Source organism: Brachyistius frenatus, unplaced genomic scaffold, assembly GCF_029030835.1.
Source record: "Brachyistius frenatus isolate BFR_SWC_R1_liver_20210118 unplaced genomic scaffold, ASM2903083v1 Contig_142, whole genome shotgun sequence".
Taxonomy (NCBI): Eukaryota; Metazoa; Chordata; class Actinopteri; family Embiotocidae; genus Brachyistius; species Brachyistius frenatus.
In genome coordinates, this window is record NW_027210741.1 from 310,866 (window position 1) to 333,341 (window position 22,476).

General features: G+C 37.7%; 1 protein-coding gene across 1 annotated transcript; it reads left to right on the top strand.

Annotated features, from left to right (window-relative positions):
• The first annotated feature begins 503 nt into the window (after window positions 1-503).
• usp53b (ubiquitin specific peptidase 53b) lies at window positions 504-21,264 on the top strand. The gene is made up of 17 exons (XM_069715351.1): window positions 504-893; window positions 1,977-2,162; window positions 4,365-4,525; window positions 4,971-5,063; window positions 5,240-5,374; window positions 5,981-6,094; window positions 6,294-6,373; window positions 7,884-7,989; window positions 9,438-9,584; window positions 9,916-10,065; window positions 10,161-10,329; window positions 13,415-13,504; window positions 14,146-14,848; window positions 15,748-15,809; window positions 17,454-17,532; window positions 18,247-19,085; window positions 19,217-21,264. Exons 2-17 carry the CDS (start codon window positions 2,069-2,071, stop codon window positions 19,291-19,293), a joined length of 3,099 nt encoding a protein of 1,032 aa, XP_069571452.1. The 5' UTR covers window positions 504-893; window positions 1,977-2,068; the 3' UTR covers window positions 19,294-21,264.
• Window positions 21,265-22,476: the final 1,212 nt, after the last annotated feature.

Here is a 22,476-nt window from a genome sequence, read left to right on the forward strand (position 1 = left end):
ATCAGCCTCTCTTAGTCTTCCTGTCTACACTTATAGCCTGCCCAGCTCTGCAGGCTTTCCCCTGCCAGGCCCTCCATCTGCTCTGATTTCTGCTATTCCCCGTACTGTTTACTGCAGCATGAGAATCACACAGACAGAGATGGTAGACTTACAACATTTAAAATACTCTGTGACAAAATGGATGTTTATTATCAAGTGACATTTGCACAAGTGTAACAAATGATAAGAAAGAGAAGGAAAGCATGGCGTCCTCTCTGTGGTGTGGATCGCAAAGGTATTTATGGAATATTTACACATTTGATATTTCTATTGGACAAAAACATAAAGCAGAATCCTTTTGTGTTATTTTACATTTAAGTGAGAGCGTTTACAAAATACAGGCAGGGGTTAGTCCCCACAGTGCTGCATGATTATGAAACCAGTGCAGTCATGTGATGTCTTCTCTCATCATCATCATCATGACAAGTTGGAAGTCTGACCTTCCGCCAGCACAGTTTGCCATGCAGGGATTGAAGATTGGAATACAGCAGCAGTGCACTTGAGGCTACACTAGGGGCGGAGTTTGACCTCTCAAGTCTCAAAACATCACTAATCCGCGTCGGACATTCTGGTACAGGCCATCATCGGCTCCGTTTGGACAAAAAAAGGGACGAATTTTCACCGAAATAAAAGTCCTACCGGGTCTGAGCGGTATCACACGGAGGCTCAGGCTGACGCTGGTGTGCGTGTCGGAGGGGCTGGGAATGCTGCACGGATAGTGCGTTACATGCGGCTGGACATATCTGCAGTCGTTTCTAGCCAGTTGTATTTGCAGGATTCAGCGAGAAGATTTGTGCGGTGACAGCTGGACCGCTCTGCGCCTTCAGTGGAGACCAAACAACTTCCCCTTTAAGGTGAGTGCAGAGCACTTGTTTTCTCAATGCATGAATGCAAATTGCGGTATATTTACGGTCCTGTAGCTGAGCGGGAGCTGTTTACATGTAAACACCCCGTGTGGCTCTGGAAACACTGGCAGCATGTCTCCCACTGTGGGAGCGCGCTCGTCGAAGCTTTTTGGGTTTATCTCAGGAAAACAGACGATCAGATCATCATATCCCGTGAAGAATGCATGTCCTCTTCATGAACCCGACAGCAAAGATGGGCGCTTATGTCAGACTGTATAGGCCTATACAGGCATCACATGGTGTCAGAGGTTGGTACACAAACACATGTGGGCACTGACATCAAGTGGAGGCTTTCAAATGGAATCTAGGCTGCATAATGGAAATATGGGATTATTTTAAAATTTCTTGAATGACTGATTTGAATTAAAGGCCTGAAATCAATCATTTTTGAACATTTAAAATACAAGTAGCCTACTTTACATTAAGTATGTGAAAATATTAAATCATTTAGACGTTTCAAATATTTAATCATTTAGATGTCGTAAGGGATTTTGCAGATGTCCCGAGGTTTGACAGTAATAACAGGCTTCAGTTCTGTCTTTTGATTTTTTTGGTGGGTTGAGGCTCTTGTTTACATTTGGTTTAAAGGTTGTAGCTTATGAATTAATGTAAACTAACTTAAAATTAAACAACCTATTGCTTTTTTCAATTATTGTTCATTTTAGTAGCATATTATCATATTCATAAAAAGTGCTACAGCTAGGCAGTGCATCATTTGAAAACAGTGATAAAATTATATAAGAGAAATAAAACAATCACTATTTTGTTATTTTGTTCCACCTCTTTATTTCAATTGCTTTTCTTCAAACAATATCAGTGATTAGACAATGGCTTGGTCAGGTAAGGGTATCTGATTTTTTTTTTAATTCTTGGAATGGAATTATGTTTTCAGACTAAAAGTCCAGGTTTTTCCCTTTATAACCAGGTGGTTAAAAGTATGAAGAACAATTAAATTGATGCTGCTCTGTTGACATGCATTAGTAGGTTTATTGTTTGCCTCTTCCTTTCCTTCCTTCCCCACATTTTGGCCAGTTGCCATTCAATGTCGAGTAGCACATGGCTGAAGCTGCCCTGTGGCTGATCCTGACGATGCTTTCAACTAACCGCTCCGGAGGTGCGTGGGGATGAAATGGATGGAGCCCATGGCCAGACCAACGCACCAGCTCCTACGTCCCGGCATTTCCAGCTGCAGCAAGTCTGCCCCCAACTCTGGAGAAGGTAGATGACAGGATTCATCTGGCATCTGACCAAATCAGTCATTTGGATTAGTGATGTAAAGAACACGGTGTCCAGGATGAACAGACTTTTCATGCAGGGCTTTGAAAATTGTGCCTTGCTATATTAATTATTACTGTTAATATCCTATACTTTGAATGTGAATACACTGAAATATACAGGATTCAACATGTTTGGTTGTGTTTAGTTATTTCAGGGTTTTTTTGTTTACATCACTAAAGAGTTTAATGGAACTTAGTTGATGTTGGGACTGAAAAACACCCAAAATATACAGTATAAGTAGCAAGTTCATGAAACAAAGACAAACAATCAGGGATTAAGGGGACAACAAGTTTGTTATAAAAATGGACTTGAATTATGGACTAAAATATATTATTTATTTAATGACTAAAACCTTTTAAATTATTTCAGGGTAGAGGAGTAGTACTTGGTATTAAGATTGAACCAATTGGGTATCATTTTATTTTTAACATAAAAAACTGACATATGACTGTTACCCAAAAAGTTGGGACGCTGTATAAAATGTAAAATAAAAACAGAATGTGATGATTTGCAAATCATGTGAACCCATATTTACACAAACTAGACGAAAGACAACATATTAAATGTTGAAACTAAGAAATTGTTTTGCTTCATGAAAAATATATGCTCATTTTGAATTTGATGCCAGTAACACATTTAAAAAAAGTTGGGACAGGGACATGTTTCCCACTGTGTTGCATCACCTCTTCTATTAACAACACTCAGCTGGGATACAGGATTTTAACTTCTCAACAGTTTGGGGTCTCCTTTGTCGTATTTTTTGTTTCATGATGCTGATGATTTTCAATGGGTGACAGGTCTGGACTACAGGCAGGCTAGTTTAGCACTGGGACTCTTCAACTACTGAGCCATGTTGTTGTAATATGTGCAGAATACAATGTTGCATTGTTTTGCTGAAATAAGCAAGGCCTTCCCCAAAAAACACGGTCTTTGGATGGCAGCATATGTTGCTCCAAAATCTTTATGTCTCCATCAGCATTTATGGTTCTTTGCCAAACTACCCATGCTATTTGCACTAATGCAGCCTGATACTGTCATGGATGCTGGCTTTTTAACTGTGTGCTGATGATAAGCTGGGTGGTCCCTCTCCTCTTTAGCATGGAGAACGCGGCGTCCATGATTTCCAAAAATAATTTAAAATATTGGTTCGTCAGACCACAGGACAGTTTTCCACTTCGCCTCAGTCCATCTTAAATGAGCTTGGGCCCAGAGAAGTCTGCGATTATATGCAATTTATGTCGAGGAATATTATTCTTAGATTGTTGCACTATTTTCCCCACACAGTCTTTCACAGAATTATGAACCTCTCTCCATCTTCACTGCTGAGAGACCCTGTCTCTCTGAAATGCTCTTTTTTATACCCAATAATGTTATTGACCTGTTGCCAGATAGGTTTTTTTGTTTTTGTTTCGCTTTACACAACTTTTCCAGTCATTTGTTGCCCCTGTCCCAACTTCTTTGAAACGTGTTGCTGGCATCAAATTCCAAATGAGCATATATTTTTCACAAAACAAGACAAAAAAAAAACCCTCTCTGTTTCAACATCTGATATGTTGTCTTTGGTCTATTTTGATATGGCTTTACATGATTTGCAAATCATCACATTCTGTTTTTATTTCCATTTTACAAATGGAATCATGTATAGTTGTAATGTATTTGGATGTTTTTTTTACATCATCATTGTTGTTGTTGCTAAGGAACAAAACATTAGGCTCAGCCTGGGAAGAAGGTGTGTCTTCATAGCTAATCTTACAAAATAGTTTTATAGATTATTTTTGTATTTTTTAAATTATCAGTCAATGCTGTGCAGTGGAATTAATTGTTCCATTTATCACCTTAGCTGTCTCAAAGCACTTTACACTGTTTCCCATTCACCCATTCATGGAACTGAGGTGCCATGCGAGGTGCTCATCATCAGGAATACATTCACACACGTATTGTATGCCATTGGGAGAAACTTGGGGTTTAGTGTCTTGTCCACGGCAGGTGGACAGGAGGACCCTGGGATTGAACTCCCAACCTTTTGATTGGTAAACAACCCACTCTACTATCTGAGCCACAGCGGCCCCACACCTTAATTTTCCACTCCCCCCATCTGAAGGCCAGACAGGAACTACATGTCAAAAGTATTTTTTCCATTAGTTGCAGGCTCTAACTCCATGGCATGGGTGAAGATGTTTAAAAAACCCGGAGCAGGCCTGAAGAAATCCTACCAGCCTGGCAGCATGCTATCTCTTGCGCTCACTAAAGGCCTGCTGAATGAGCCTGGGCAAAATAGCTGCTTTCTGAACAGCGCTGTTCAGGTAAGAACCATTTTTTACCAAGTAAAAATGTCCAAAGTAATTCTACTGAAGAAACGTTTAAATTACTCCACTTCACGGAAATATAATAAAACTATGTCAGTGCTCAAACAAACAATTTTTTTTAACTTAATCATTTTACTGGCAATGTGTCAACCACTAGTCCAAGCTGATCATGGGTGTGTGTATTGGTGAGTTAGTGTGAAATAATGGAAAACACTGAAAAAGCTGAAAAACACAAATGGCTGAGTAAAGCTAGAGTGTTTAGTGTTAATGTTCTGTGGGTTTCGCAGCACAAGCAACCTTCACATTACACAAATGCATTTGCTTCAGTGTTAATATGAGTGTGAACATCAACTGTTTGTAGGATCTGAAATCCTTGAATAAAAAGATCTATTTCAGCTCATATCAGTATTTTAATAGGTGTGTGGTGTTTAAATCTTCACAGGTGCTTTGGCAGCTGGACATTTTCAGGAGAAGTCTGAGGCAGCTCTCAGGTCACTTTTGTCTCGGTGATGCCTGCATTTTCTGCGCTTTAAAGGTACGGTATGCAGGATGTTGTATTTACAGCTAAATCATTAAGTCCTTATTTTGTACTATCAATGATATGAGGTTTCTCTCTCATCACTGTGGTAATTAAAGACAATTTTATAGTGGTTGTTTCAAAAAGTTCAAACAGTTATAATTACTCAACTAATAATTGCTTTTCTTTTTCAGAGTATATTCAGCCAGTTTCAGCAGAGCAGAGAGCGCGTGCTCCCCTCCGACAGCCTGCGTAACGCCCTCGCTGAAACTTTTAAGGATGAGCAACGCTTCCAACTTGGCTTGATGGATGATGCTGCAGAGTGCTTTGTACGTTGACACTGTGCCTTTGGTTTTTATCAGTGGACCTTTCCTGAATAACTGCACAGTAAATAATGATATGGTTCACCATAACACATATATATATATATATATATATATATATATGTATGTATGTATATATGTATGTATATCTTTTATGTTGTATCTTCTGGATGTGAAGGTGCGTTTAGGCCTTTTGCTTGTTAAGGGGATTTAAGCCCTGTTAGGATTTTTGATGGGCTTTCCTCAGTATTATATTATTGGATTAATGGGAGGGAGACCCCATTACTTAAGACTGACTTTAGAGGATAACAACTCTTCAGGGCATACTATTATTATCTGAAGCAAAATGTTAATCTATGCTAACCCTGCAGATTGTTTTAATGCAAATGTTAGTATATGGCACTACAGAGATGTGTTTGAAATGCATGCTTGAGAGAGTTGTAGTTTATACTTTGGTAGGAAACAACTAACAAACTCAATTTGTAAAATGTATTGATTTACTGACCGATAATCCATTGTTGTTTTTTAATTGTGCAGTTCTGCTATGTAGTACTTGTTTGCATTTTTTTATTTTTATTTTGTCACTAACTGCTCTTATTTCTTACATATTAGGAGAACATCCTGGAGCGAATTCATTTGCACATAGTTTCAGACACAGCAACTGATGCCTGTTCATCCAAATCCTGCATCACCCATCAGAAGTTTGCAATGATGCTTTATGAGCAGGTAACTCATATTTTCAAAGCCACTAAATTATACCAAAACACTAAACAGTACTTTGTAGTGATGTGAAATTTACAGGTACAGTTTGGAATTGTACAGTTTAAACAGTAAAAATATAATAATAAAGTATGATAATGAAAAGTTAGTGAGCAAGAATCAAATGCACATCACAGTAAAATGACACGCAGGTTTTGCTTCGCAGTTTGTGTGCCGCTGTTGTGCATCGTCAGACCCACACCCATTCACAGAATTTGTACATTATGTCTCCACCACTGCTTTATGGTGAGTACTTGACTGTCTGCCATGGCTTTAAAAATAGTAATCCTGATTCAAATGTCAAAGTATTAAACAAGTTCACTAGAACTATTATTTTATTGTGATTCTAAGCCTCTTAGATCAATTTCCTTCTGGTCCCTTTCTCTTGATAAATAATGGAGTACTTTTGCTTCTAATGTTGTGCTGCATACAATATGTATGTATTGTTATACTGAAATTGACTTTAAGAAGGTTAATGTATCTTTTATGCTCATTTCTTTTTTATTGTGATAAAGTGTTCTGAATCATACTTGACCATCTATCGTCTCAGTGGATTTTATGATGGTTCCTAATTTAATCACGTAATCACATTAATTTTAGCTTCATCAAACACTGAAAAACCCATGACTGATTATTATCAGTGGGTCTACTATTAAATATCCTCAAAGGTTAACAATGCCAAATAATTAAGTAAATCCCCCCCCCCCATAATTTTATGCTCAGATATGCGCTTAATTCACTGCAAAAAATAGTTGTGTTTGCATTCGCTGGTATTAAGGTCAACTGTGAGTAGCTTAGGAGTTTTAACAGGAACAGGGTCATTCATTTTTGAATGCTTTCTGTATTCTATATCTATCTATATCCTTTCTAATCAATTAAAATAAATGTTATATATTTTGTAAAATGTTAAGTTTGTTGGACTGGCGACCTGTCCAGGGTGTACCCTGGCTTTCCCGTAATGTCAGTTGGGATAGGCTTCCATTCCTGGTGACCCTTCATAGGATAGAGCAGGTACAAATAAAAGGTGGATGGAATATAATGTTTGTTGTTTTTCTAAAGATTAAACAATATTAATAAATAGAATTTTACTAACTAAATTTGAAATTTAAAATAGCAGTACACAATTTTTAGTGGCCACTGTCACTAACTGACATTGTCAGAGTGGTATTAAGTTTGAGTCCACTTCCACTTTAAAAACCTCGTGTTTTTCATGTTACTTAGCTTGGATATTTAACTGGAAAAGTGGAAAGTTCTTCTGTGCTCACGTAACATCTGAGTGCAGCTGCCAGAGGGATTTATGAAACCAATCCTGGTCTGTCTTTCAGTGATGTAATGGACAGTTTGTGTCCAGTAGTTAAACTGTTGAAATTGAAAATATGTTCACACATAGATTTTGGACTTTTCAGTGAGCAAGGAGGCGTAAATGTTTATTATTGGGGTCACAGATAGCAATTCTGTTAAGCTGGACTGCATAATGAAAACAAAACGCAAAGGAAGAAACAATATTAAAAACATACATTGCGATCTAGTACAAACCAAACACTAACAAAAAACCTCACTAACAAACATGTAGTTGAATTAATACTTCTCTGAGATTGTCAATAAAATCTAAACATTATAATCTACCCAAGTGTTGTGGCAGATATGTTGTTTTGGTTGGTTTGCATTAAATTGGTTCAGTGTACCTAATACAGTGTTAATGTTGTATATTTAATACAAAAATTCACAGAGTTACAGTCTCTGTCTTTATGCACAGCCAACAGGTTGATCGCATGTTGGGGAAGAGCGACCGGCTGAGGTCAGACATGTTTGGAGAACTGCTGCAGGCAGCAAACAACACAGGAGACCTTCGAAGCTGCCCGGTATGTCCTGCATTTATTCTCATTTTTCTTTTTAATGTAATGTTTTTCTTAACGAATTAGACGTCTTTACAAAGTGGTGGCTGAGTACCTTTTCCTTTTTCTGCTCTTTAGTCCAAAAATTTCTCTCAATTCAACCGGTAATAAATGCTGATTCATTACAGACAGCTATTAATTAATAATTTAGATGCTCAGTTTAACAGATTCCATGTTACTGTAAAATGGACACAAAAATGATTCTTGCAACTGTGCAGAGTACGCTCTGTGCTTTCTGCTGTGACACTGCACTTGAAGCGGCCGGAAGGAGACGGTGCCAGACTAGTGTTAGGATATAAATAGCAGTAAGGGCTTATCCACTGTTTTTCTCTCATCTGTATTTGCTACCGCTGTCTTCCTTTTCAGTGTGCATCAGTTCGGTACAGCAGAGTTCTCAGTTCTCTTACACTCCTTCGTCCTCCAGAAATTTCAAGCTGCAATATTGACTTAATGAGAGATCTCTTTTCCACCTTTGCAATATTCCCATGTAATGATATTTTGAATTCGCATGAGTTTTATTTTGGTTCATTTAGTTTTATTTCATCAAGAGAGACAAAGCCACAACCTACTACTCTGACATTTGGGGAGATTTGCTCATTAATTTGTTCACTCGAACTTAAAAGAGAAGATCAAATTTACTTTTATCTCTGTTTCCAGTGGGGAGATTGGTTCAGTGAGTGTTACATAAGCAGAACAGCAAGCTTCAGCCAAAATTTAAAAACAAATTACACTTTCCAGTAACTTCATAGCTGTGTTTTTTATGCCACATCTTTTTTTTAAATTTTTTTTATCTTGTGTCAAGTTCACTTTTTTTTTTTCATGTTGATGTTATACCTGTATCTTAGATTTTAATAGTCATTTTGTGTTAAAACAATGGTTTTACTGATTTATGTCTTTTTGGTGATTGTTGGTTTTGAAATTGCCTATCAAAATAAACTTTATTATCATTATTAGGCTATGTTTTTATACTTAACAAACTTATCACCAACATATCCTGGAGCCTGCTGGGGTTTATCCAGAGTGAAAAAAGACAGTCATTTTGACTAAGTGAATTGGGCCACATTTTCTATGACCACGCATCTTAAGTACACACATAAAGATTGTAAATAAAATGGATTTGGATTGTTCTGCTAGCTGTCCAGGGATTATAGATGGAAATTAGCTGGTAGCTAAATCTGTTACAAAGAATCTTTTCTCTTTTTGAGATTTGTGTATTTTGTACATGGTCCCTGTTATAAATACATAAGTATTTGTGCTCATTTTGTTTCAAAAATATTTATACATCTATATACTTTTACGTCTCTGAGAAATTCTTGCAAAGTGCATGTTCTTTTCTCAATTTAGAAATTTAGGACTTTGATTTTACTTACTGATATTATTCTGGACCCTCTCATGATTCTCCTCGTATTTTGCAGAGTGACTGTGGTCAAAGTATCAAGATCCGCCGTGTTCTCATGAACTGTCCAGAGATCGTGACAATTGGATTTGTGTGGGATGCTGAGCAGTCTGATCTTACAGACGATGTCATTAGGTCCCTTGGCCCACGTTTGAACCTGTGCGGGGTAAGAGCTAAAAAAGCTGGATGACATTATTTGCTGCTTGTAAACACCAGATGAGAAGTGGGAATGTATCAATTCACACATTGTTCTGTGTATAGAGGTTAGCCAGTCGTGTTAAATGACTTGTTATAAAGTGTGCGTGTCTAGAAAATTACCACTGATCACAGTTTTCAGTGATTTCATTACTTTTGTTTATAATACATGAGAAATGACAGCCAGTGTGTTGTCATCTTTAAACTGGCTTCAAAACCACTCACATACATTTTATTCTCATGGGATTCAGCATCTGGCAGAGTAATATGTGGTGATCAAACTTCAATTTGCTTTCTTTCAGCTTTTCAACAGAGTCACTGATGATAATGCCAAAAGGAGTGAGCTACATCTGGTGGGGATGATCTGTTTTTCGAGTAAACATTACTCAGCTTTTGCCTATCACACCAAATCTTCAAAATGGATGTTTTTTGATGATGCTACTGTAAAGGAGGTTAGGACGTTTGCCATTAATCCGCTTTTCCCCTTTTCAAAAGTCCATGACCTGTTACTGTGAGTTACCACTATTACATGTTTCTTTTTCCCCAGATTGGATCCAAATGGAAAGACGTTGCCTCTAAATGTATCCGGGGACATTTCCAGCCACTTCTTTTATTTTACACCAATCCTGAGGGAAGTCCAGTATCTAATGAGGATGCCCCAAGACAAACCACCATGTGTCCACGGTACAAAGCCCAAGTGAATGGTGACATGACTGGTAAGACAATCCTCCAGTTATTAGCACAGCCCTCAAGGTACTGTGGTATTTTTCATTTTTTTGATAAAAGGTAGAGACATGTTTACTTTGATAAAGTGACTTCACAAACTCTTTATTATTACATCACAACCAATTGGACAGATGTGTTCACAGATGTGGCTGTTGAAATTGTTAATAGATATGTTGTCGTCAATCAATGTGTAAGGTTTAATTTGCAGGTAATTCTGTTTGTCAAAAGCTCTGGACTTTATGCAAAAACAGTCAAAGAGAAAATTAGTGGGTAAGTCTGAATGAAAAACCTTTAAACGTCAGCTGGATCACGGTAGAAATAATCTACAATGAGCAGTCATGAAAAACGTATAAAGATAGATATAGTTTAGTTTCTGTAAACAAACTTATAGTCTTGGACTTTTGCATATAAATGAACATCTGTTTAAGGCCCAAACAATCACTGCCAGATAAATCTGTCTGTATTTCACGACTTAGATTTAAAATCTAGATTTAAAAGAAGTATTTTTAATTTTTTAAGACAATGAGCTTTTTTATAAAAACTTTGCATTAGGTGCGTTATCTTTGAACATTAGTTTCACCCTTCAGCAAATCAGAAACAAGTATCGACCCAGAACACGCTCATTCACAAAACAGTATTAGCATATCCTAATACCATAACACGAGCATAATAATCGTACCATGTTTAGATCAATGAAATAATTAAAATCTCATGCCACTATAATTTTGCATCTACTGTGCACTTAATTTATATTTTCATGTTCATAGTGTTATTTTACAGTATTTAATAGGAAAGTTTCATAAACTTCCATAAAACTAATTTGAGTTTTAATTTTATGGAGTGGGACGACAGATTTCCCAAACAGGAAAACTGGTTTGAGGGTCTCACTGAAAAGATTTAGATTTAGACTTACACTTTATTAATCCCCCAGTGGAGAAATTTAGTTGTCACAGCAGCATAGAAACACAAAAAGGTGCACACAATAAGAACACATTTTACAATAAAATAAGAGATACAAATATTTTTTTTTAGAAAAAAATAAAAGCAATAAATAAATACACAGACAAAAAAACCCTGCAAAACTGATTCCGAGGGGGAAAGACTGATGTGATATAATACATGTGAATGCAACTGTACACGAGCACGCATGTTCACCAACATTCTTCGGAAAGGTGCAGACACCTTAGATTCATGTAAAATGCTGAAGTTACTGTGTTTTTTTGGTGGCTCCATATGAGCTATATGGTGTAGCCAACTGAATTTTCCAGTAAGATTTATACAATGAGTTTTTACTAATAACAGATGTTAGTTGCCAGACAGCAATCCTAGAGATTATCCTTGTTGCTGTCAGGAAACTTGTTGTGAAATTAACTGCCACATAAGAGAGCATGAGAGGGATCAGAAGGTTGATCAGTTTCAATTTATGATAATTTCATGTCCAAAAATCCCAATATAGTCCAGCATTTGAACAATTTTTGCGAAAGTATCATTAGGTAAAATTTAAACATAAAACTGACGGTACCCATGACAATAATGATGTAACTCGAATCACAAATTACAGTTATGGTTTGCATTGGGATTGTGCTGTTAAACCGCAGGCAGAAAGATTGTCCCGCCCTGTGTGCTGGTTTGAACTTGACATAAGGATGATGCCTCTGTTGCACGCAGATTACCACCCACGCCTCTCTCGCTAATCCCTGCTGCTGTGGCCAAACGCACTCAAACGCTCCTGCTTTACAGTTGTCACTCTTGCGCTAGACGTTTCTGATGTTTGCCTCCATTAATTTATCGGCTTGGTTTTTTGGCAATCCTTTAATGTGCTGCTCAGATACTTTGGCATGGGACAGGATTCTTGTTTTTATGACAATCAGCGTAAGTAACTGATGTGTTTGCTTCACAGTCAGATATGACTCAATGTTTTAAACAACTTTTTATTAAACAAGTATCATGTGCATTATTTAATGCTATCTCTTTTGTTAATTTAGTGTATTTTAATGTTTACTGAAGTACTATTATTTCTGCTCTGCAGTACATAGTGATGGAATCCTTTCTTGTAGTTATCCTCATGTCCACGTTTTCAACTGCACAAACCAAGGCAACTGACTTGCAATGTGATACATGTTTCAGGCAACATGATGAAATGCACATTGCTTAATTACTTGGCAGATGTGTATGATATACGTATCCAACTCCAGTATCCTTTTTTGAGTTCACCATTTTAAATGTCAACATCAGCCAACAGGAGCAAATCTGAAATCCATAATACTACAGCTTACTCACTGCTGTTGCTCATCACTGTTGTAACATCCAGCAGCAATGCACACAGCATTCTGCATTTTTGGACTTCATGTTTCAGGGAGGCTTGAGAGAAGATTTCCTTCACATTTTTCCAAACTATCATACTCTTCTAATAGCTCAAAACATAGAGCATAGTAGGAACACTGCTGAATAAAAATGCATTCAAAGAAGAAAACAGCACTTCAGAAGGTGGTCTAACAAAAGAGCTGAGATATGATAGTGAGAGACAGCAGCAGCTGTTAGGTGAACATGCTCATTAGAGGGCAAATGTTCACAGTTCACATATTCACTGTTTATTGCACTGATCTGCTTGCTACAGAGGCAAAGAAGCACACTACAGGGTTGGCAGACTTGGCAGGAATAGTGCTCCCCCCCCCCCTTAAAGTTAATGAAGCAGCATCTGTTCTTCTGTAAGATGTGTTTCCTGCCCTGTTTGCAACAAGATGTAAGGTGAGAATTCTTCATTGAAAAGCAACACGTATTGTATAGCTGCGTGGAAATTTGTTATGAATGACATGGAAAACATAAAAAAAATAACTAGGCTGGGTAGCTATATCTGTTTAAATGTACTTACATGGACACCCACTGATTATTTATACAATTAAGTATTTGTGCAGGGAAACAGAATTTAAGGTCAATAACAATAATTTTCTTCACTGATGTCAGCAGACCTCAGAAACATCTTTCTACCACCCAAAATATACAAAACATCATGAACCATTTCTGCACCATAAAGTAACCACTCATCTGCCATTTAATTTATTTTTTTCCCCTTAGTGAAACATCCCCTTGGCAGTCCTAGTAAATATCAGGAAACATCCAAAAAGGACAGAGGGCATCGGAGAACTGAAACATCACAACACAAAGGTAGAGCATTGTATCTGTACCACTGTACTGTAGTTATGAGAAAATCATTCAAATGGACAAAACGAAGACATAAATAGGTACAAATAGCGCTGTCAAGCTCATGAAATTTCAGTTGACGATTAATTGTTACACAAATAATTGCGATTACCGATTTAATTGTCTTTTTCTGTTCATTTATTGCCACAATTATAGTATCAGCCTCATCATAGTTTAATAATACAGACATTTATTGCTGTGATATTTGGCTTTGCAACTAAATCCATAATGTTTATGTCAATAGGTGCTCACCTAAATGTTATGGGTCGAATATTAAAAATTAAATGCCTCGAGATAAACAGATGGTTGCACTTATTTTCCTCTCGTGCGCCATTAAACCACAGCGGGGGAAGGTGGTGAGATGATATGACGTCATTAAAAGAGGACCAGTCAAACCTCAAACAGTGGAAAACGAACTGTTTTTGATAACATGAATGGAAACAATTCTGACAATCATGCAAAATGATGCTGATCATGCTAAAAAAAAATTGCGATCAGTTGATTACGTACTGATTGTGTCAGGTCTACATACAATTGCAAGTGCAGCACATCAGAACAAGTTTGAAATAGTTGTTCTACAAATAATCTATGTCCAATCTCCTCAGACATGGCACATACAAGATCTTCATCACCTCCAGAGAATGGGACAAGGCCTCCTGTGGAGAAATTAAAAAGCCATCCACGCACTGAGAAGTCATCAACCCATTCAAACAGAGGATCTCAGGAGCCACAGAGTGGTGGGCACAGCCGGAGGACTAGCACTTCCCCAAGTCGTAATGATCAGGACAGTTGCCATAATCAATGGGAAAAAGGTGAAAGTGGAGGAAACCGCAATAAATCCAAGTCTACTTGGAGACCCATTCGGGAGGTGTTAAATGTGGACACTGTATTGAACGAACTGGAGCAGCGCCGTCAACAGCAACACGACAGCACGCGGTGCACTAAACCTTCATCACAGGAAAAAGTGCACACCGAACTAAGCCGAGACCGTGAGCGGGAATATGTACGAACTCGAGATGATCGGAAACAAAAGTGTTTAATGACGATTTATGAGGACGAGCAGCGGCACGAGACTGAGAGCCACAGCTCTGTGGAGTCAGAGAGCAGAGCCAGCCAACAGAGGGGCAGCAGACTTAAAGGTGGCCCAAAGACTCTGCTGCGGAGCGACACCTGGACCATTCAAAGGACAGAGTCTGGCTATGAGAGCAGTGATCGACTCAGCAGTGGCTCCACCAATCCTGACTCACCTGGGGTTGATAGCTTTGCTGTTAAAGACCAGAGATCAACACCAGAGGCACAGTTGCAAAGGTAAGAAAAAAAATTCTGTACACAGACAAACAGAGTACAGACGATGTAGTGATTGTAAAAATATTGATAACTGTATCTGCTGCACACCAAACATTGAAGCCAGTTTATGAGTAGTGATCATATTTCACACTGGTTCAGACATCTAACAGAAACAAAAAAACATGCAGCCAGATGACACCAGCAGCCACACATTTATTTCTATTAGTTTGCTATTCTGAGATTAATGATGTGTGAAGATGCCACTACATGCATCTTCACTCAGAAATACTTTTGGATTTCTTTGGCAACTGAGATAAAACTCGCCCGAAAATTACGCACTGCTTGTTCCCATGACATTACCTTTGACATTACTTGTGCTATATATAATATCAGCGCATCACAAAGGCAGCTGAAACTGCACCATTGACGAAAACGTTAATAATAACATGGTCTAAACATTGTTAAATCCTTCCCCAGCAGACCGTTGTAATATTGGCATATCTCCCTAAAATACACAACTAGATATCTAAATTAACAGGTCAAATTTAATAAAAGTCTTTAAAATAACCTTTATTTCTTTCAAAGGGTTACTATCACTAAGGCTCCAGTATACTGTGCCAACTAATGGACAGGGTTCGAAGCCAGGCCTTTTAAACAAAAAATATTCTGCAAAAGCACTTCCATATAAAATCATGTTGTCAAAAAAATTAAATAAATAACATTTTGTGACATCAGAATCCAGAGATTCTGAGAATTTGGAAATGCCTTTGTTTCTGTCATTCTGCCAGTGTTTTCTTGTGGTGCCGTGCTTTGTTTGCTCTGTCTCAAAAGAGCATTAAAGTTTGTTGCTGTGTTGAACTTTTTGTTTCAAATTACTATCAAGTTTGTAAACATACTCAATTGTGGTCCTTTATTTTCAGCCAACTCCATCAAAAAGCAAGCGATGCAAAATCAAGTATAACATCCTCACCATCACACAATGGTAAGTTCCCAGATTTGAAGGGCTTCCCTGTTTTTTTTCCTGGAGCAGCAAAAGTTTTTGCTTGTAATAAAGGCAGTGTGTGGAATTACTTTTCATTTATTAGTAATGTTACATTTTTGGGTCTTTAGACTGGAATAAGTGAATGTAGAGTTTACATTAGCAGCCTGACAATGTATAGGGAAAAATGTAATGTAAAATAAACCCTATTTTAAATCCACAAAGTTTGTGAAGATGGGTCATAAAAGAAGTAGATAGATAAAATGAGACATCAACAACATCTGTCTGTCATGTCATCTTGCAACAAGTAAGATGACGTGACCATTAAAACGGGGTTAAGAGCATATTAGAACATGTCACCGTAACAAATCTTTAATACTTCCTGGAAAAGATTCACACAAAAAAAAGGAATATGCAGTTAAATTCAAGATACTGATCCTTTGGAGTTTGAACAGTTTTCTTTGAGTGAACGAGTTAAGAGTTAAGTATTAAGTATTAATACATGCTCTACAAAATGTACCTTTACATACCTGCTACAAAAGAGCAGAACTTTCTAAAGAACTGTCTGTCTGTATATCTCGTTCTTTCTTCTTTTCTTTCTTTGTTTCTTTCTCTCTTCCTTCCTTCCTTCCTTCCATCTGTTAGTCTTAAATCGTGTGTGAACTGCATCTGACACTGACAATGTGAAAGTAATTGAAGATTGATTATTGTCTAGGTTGATTTCTGAACGAGGAGGGTTTATTTAAACTCTTCACCCAGTCAACCCAGCACAGGCATTAATCTGATGATAATCCCACAAAGCTCATTCAGACAGCGCAGCTGGACATGGCTGCTGGCATTGTCATAAATATCTCTCTGTTGCATGCAGTACTTGGAGTGTGCTGCACTTGATACTTTATCGAGGCTGTGCACATCTCGAGCCAGTGTTTCCAACCAACAGCTAAAGCTTTTATCCCTGCATGGACCTCTCCAGGGCAACAGCAAAGAAAAAAATAACACATCTATTTTTAAAGGGAAGGAATTCAGCGCCACGCTGCCTCTCTGCTGAGCTAGTGCATGTAGTGAGCTTGCTGACTGGTTCATCCAGCTGTGAGACAGTCTACAGACAGATTAACAGCTGCTGCCACCTTGTGTCCTGGGAGGACAACAGCGTCTTAGATTCTTTGTTATGATTTTGTCTCTGCTGCGTTTTCTTAGATTCTACTTTTGATTAACTTTGTCTTTTTATTGTGTGTTTGTGTGGTAGTTTGAGTATTGAGTTTTGAGTGCATGTGTACCTGTCTGGGTCATAATTAGGCTCTGAAATTAATCTTGCAATTCAGAGAAAAATAAATCAGAATTATGAGATTACAAGTTGACGTTTACATTTTAGCAGAATTCTGAGTTTATTCTCGGGACTCTAAATATGAATTAAACGATTCTCAGAAAGAAAACACATTAATTTCAATGCTGAAATCTTTTTATAGAAAGATCAGAAGATACAGTTTTAGTATTATCCTTGGCTTTAATCATATAATGTAAATAGTTACAATGGATCAAATCTTTCAAAAAGAGGACTGCTTTTTTAGATTTAGATTTTAAATTTTTGTCATTTTTCCTTTTTTTTCCCCTTTCACTTTGTTTTGATTCCCCCTTTATATTTTATAGGTAAACATCAACCCAAAGCTCAGGGAAAGAACCATGACCAAGTTTCACATCCACATCTAAAGTGCAGTCCAAGTTCAAGGTAGTGTTCTCTTACTGTAAATTATATATACATTTTTTTTCATATGTACAATTAAAGGGTAATTCTGGTTTGAACTTGCCGGCTGACCTAATCACCCTGCATATTCATCTGCACACACCAATTTGTTTGCATGTTTGACATTGACTTTCACTGCAGTTATACTGTCTGTTAGGGAAATCCCCAAAACTCAGTGCAATGGAATATTATGAGGATGAGCAATTTCACTTTGTTGGTAAACAGAGTTTGTCCAAATGGGCGTAACAAGACAAGGAGCTAAATCAAATGGAAGATGACACATAAAGGATGGAGGCAGAAACAACAGGACAGTTATGAAAGACAACGTACCCGTGAAAACTGGTGGTGTTCCTGCAGTCACTGCTCTCCACAAATACTATGTAAAAGATTGCAATGCGTGTGACCCACCTGCAGTAAACACTAGCATGTCCAGGATGTTGGTTTTGGATACTTGGAAAGGTGTAGGAGGTTTGCCCTGCTTGCCCCAATGTATGTTGTTTTGCGTGAGTCCTTGTTTCTACTAATCCAAACGACAGAAAAGTCCAAAATTGGCACAATACATATGTAGAGCCACAGACGCCACATTCCTGGGAAATACATTGAAATACTACTGGAATTACCCTTTAAGGTATTGTGTACATTAATTGAATAATTTCCATAATATTTAAGTAATAATTTTCATCATTCTCTTTTTCGTAGGCGGAAATCAAAGTACACTTCTAGCACCTCCAGGAAAGCAGTGACCTCGGAGAGGAGCTCGACTGACTCAGAGAACAGGCAGAGCGAGCAGCAGGAGCTAACAAACTGCAGAGGGCACAGTGGAGAAAGTACAACCCTGAGGCACATTACAAAAACCAGCAGCTCAGAATGGAACAGCTCCAACGATCTCGCTCTCTCTGAGCCCGAGGAACGGGAGAGCACTTACCTCTCCAGTAACAGCGAGGCTGGCGGCTCTGATTCCCAGTGTCCAAACATAACCCTGCCATACCACCCTCCCAGCAACGTGACTGCAGAACCTCTCCACCTGAACAACCAGCGTCAGCTCGGTACAACAGGGTCGCCTCACCTTCGACCCACCCAATGGACTTCTCCTCAGCAGGGTGAAACAAGCCACACAGTGTTTCGCCCCAGGATGCTTCAAGAACCCTTCCCATCAAGTCCTTGCCTTTCATCCACTTCCTACGTTAGTCCTCACAGGAAGCCTGACATGTCGGGCCTCCGAACCTTCTCAGATGCAAGCTCCAAATCGGGCTCTGACCCAGAGAGGAGCACCCCATCGTCATGCGAAAGTGAGGAAAGACTAGCTGGATGCAGGGCAGAACAGGCAGCGGCAGCTCAAGAGGTTTCTCTGACCACATACTTTAATGTGGATAACTGTATGACGGAAACATACCGTCTCAAGTACCACAATCAGAGGCCTCTTGTCCTCTCTGCCACTGTGCCACGGACAGCGGTTGCAAGTGAGCGGAGAGATAACAGCCACACACTCCCCACTGACACACACACACAAGATGTGCTAAAAGCCAGACCCGAAACAAGTAAGCCGCTGTAGAAAACTTTGAAGTTATTGGACAGGACTAGATGAGAAAATCCAGTTGTTTCCTTTGTTGGGGTGTCAATGTGTGCACAGAGTAGTGTCATAAAATCTATTTTCTTTTTTTCTTTACAGGCCATAATAGCAATAAACCCACTGCAAAATGGAACCCAGTGACAGCCAAAGGACTGGATGAACGTGGTTTTTTATGAGTGTTACTTGGTAAGTTTTGTTTACACGGGTGGACAGTATTAACTGGATGCCAAAGAGTTTACAGAATGGAAATATGTGCAGAAGCCCCAACATCTCCAAACTGAGTGGAACCTATTTATGCAAGCTTGTCACATGAGTAAAACCTATTTCTAAATGTTGTTATGAATTGTTTGACGGATTATCAACTACCACATATATCTTCCATTGGACCACAGAGTTGCTGCGGGAACATTTAGTTTGAACCAAAATCTTTTTTTCAGTTTGCACAAAAGGGTTTTGGGGTTTTTATGATTATTTTTAAACACCTTATGTAGAGTTTAAAATGTTTATTTTTTTAATTGTGCAGTAGATCTGCAGAAGTGCTGCATGACTGAAGATATAAAGATATATATATATATATTTAAGGTTGGGCATGAGAGATTATGGTGAGCCATAAAGATGATACGGTGGTTTGTACAGTAATTATACAAACATGAAAGAATGGAGTTTGATAACAGCATGTTGATATGAAAAAAAAGATACTTTATCTGATTATGATGTCATTCTACAGAACACAATAACTAATCAAAGGTTTGCCTCATCGGCAGCAGATTGAAAGTACTTCATCTGATTACACGTGTTATCTGGCCAGCTTTAAAACTTTATAAACATTGAGGGTTTTATGTCAATGTGTTAATGATTGACTGAGAGATGCCCTGTATCAGTCAATCTCATTTACTGTAAAAAAAAAAAAAAAAATCGTTGAAAAAGATTCGGATTTGTTCATTTCCCTTAAAAATTAAAAGCATATTTAATGCTAATGTTTCAAAAATATTTATTTTGTTTTTCATGATATGATTTTGCATAACTGCATTCACTTTCTGGTAGTCTACAAATGTGTTTGTTGACCCTGTCATTTAGTAGATGGGGCTGCCTTTTGGCTTTTCAGTACTACACACAATCATGCAACCTTGTGTATTCTACCTTTGATCGTACTGGTTCTTGTAATCCTTTTTTTGTAATTCAGTGATGTCAAAATGTATTTTTTCCAGTCTTCCTCTTAAAGTAGACAGATTTAAACAGGTCTGTATTTGCAGGTATTTTCATAATGATGCCAATGTAATTGTTATAGTTATCCAACATTATTATTGACCATACAATGCAACACGCAAATATTCTTGTTCATAAGGAAAATGTTCTGAAACCTGCATGTGGCCTTTCCAAAAATCATACTAGCTGTTTGTACAACATAAGCATGAGCATGGAAATACTGGACTGTGAGTCCAGCAAACATAACATTCTACTGGATTTTATTTTATTGTAATAAAATACATTTATCAAATAGCTATTTGTAACCACGATTGATTTGGAAACTTTTTTAACACTTGAATGTTGTTTTCTTCTCTTACTCACACAAGAATACATAAATTGATGCATCCATTTTAAATATAAGTATATGATGTTAACAATGCGCTGGAAAATTACCAACTGTCAATGAAATACTATGCATTCACTAAATATAACTTTTAAATTACTTTAAATGCAGATTTTGGTGTTTCTTTTAAGTCTTTGTATTTTTTTGCATCCGACATTTCCAAGAACACAAAAAAAACATTTGTTCCGCAGTTTTTAAATCAATTTTTCTTTTCTGCTTACTGGATTGCCAAGTTTCGTCTTCAACATCCTGCCAATTATACATATTGTTGTTTTTTTTCCCCACTTTTTTATCTAATCACAGTAACCTTTGTCCAGGTATTTCTCAACTCCTCTCACTGAGCACATTTAGCCACTAAATCTCCTGTGTATTTGTGTCGTGCATGTGCCGTCTGACACCAAAGGATAGTGCTTAGAGATTCATGTTTGTGTGTGTGATCACGCATAAACTAGTAACTTGCTCATCTACTTGCGTTTATTGTTTTTCTTTTACTGACACTGTTTAAAGTTAAGAAAAGGAAATCATAGTATGTCATTGAGGTACTGAGAATCTAATCTAATCTAATCTAATCTAATATAATATAATCTCTTCTCTTACTGATACTGTACAGAGTGATACACTTGACACATACTAGACTGCCTTTAAACAACTTGATTGTACTGTTGTAATTATAAATCACTGTTATTTTAAGATGTCTATTGTCTATCATGAGATAAAGAAATTATAAAATTATTGGATAAGATTAAGCTCCTTTCAAGTATATTAACCAGATTACCTTAATGTCTCACCTGCAAAGTGTTTTCTTGTTTTTAACGAATGGTTATATCATTAGTTTACAGAATTGTTTCTGTGATTTATTTTCTTCATCTTTAAAAAGTAGGATTTGTTTGGGGGGGGGGTTCACAAGTTTAATTTTACATTCTGAACATTGTGTCTTCAGTTGTATCAACAGTGCCTTGACATTTTGAGTGAAATATGTTTTTTTTTTGTGAGTGAACCACATTTAGGGAATGAGAGAAGATGAATATGCAATGCTAACAGTGACATATCTGACACTCTTCTGTGTGTGTTGGAGTGCCAGGGGCATCTCCAGGGTCTAATATTCTTAAAATCCCTTTCACATTTGAAAGCTACAATCTCAGCTGCAAGCAGCAAACTCTGCAGTTCGCTCTTCCTCCAGTTGCAACATGGAAAAGTTTGACATGTTTAAATGTCATCGGCACAAAGTAAGAAAATCTGTGCTTATAAGTAAAAAGTGCACATCGCCTCCTGGGCAGCAAAGCTTGGTGCTTCCAAGTTTGAAGGTGCCTTGATATGTAATAACTGCAAGATTTTTATTTTTTTTCCCACCGCTTGAGTTATTGTATGTGTATGAATACATTTGTGTCAGTGGAAAATTATGCTGATAAATGTTTTCTCTCTTGCACCCAAAGGTCTGTAGTCCTTAGTGGGCTTTATATACTTGGCAGGCCTGTTAGCCAAGAGGTGGTTATCTCCTATGTCACATAACATCACAGTTGGCATTGCATCACTCCATATCTTTTATCTTGTGCTAAACATATAGATACATAAACTAATTACACTGTATTGCATCAACACTCAAGAACAAAAGAGAACTTTCCACATTAGGTCACAGATTTCATCTGATAAGTTACAGGCCAATTTGGCCTGATGTGTAGGACCTGTATGCCTCACTGAATCCTATTGTCATACCTCTGTGTGGTCTGGTCTGTAGATTTGGCCTGACATTATTGCTGACTTGAGTTGT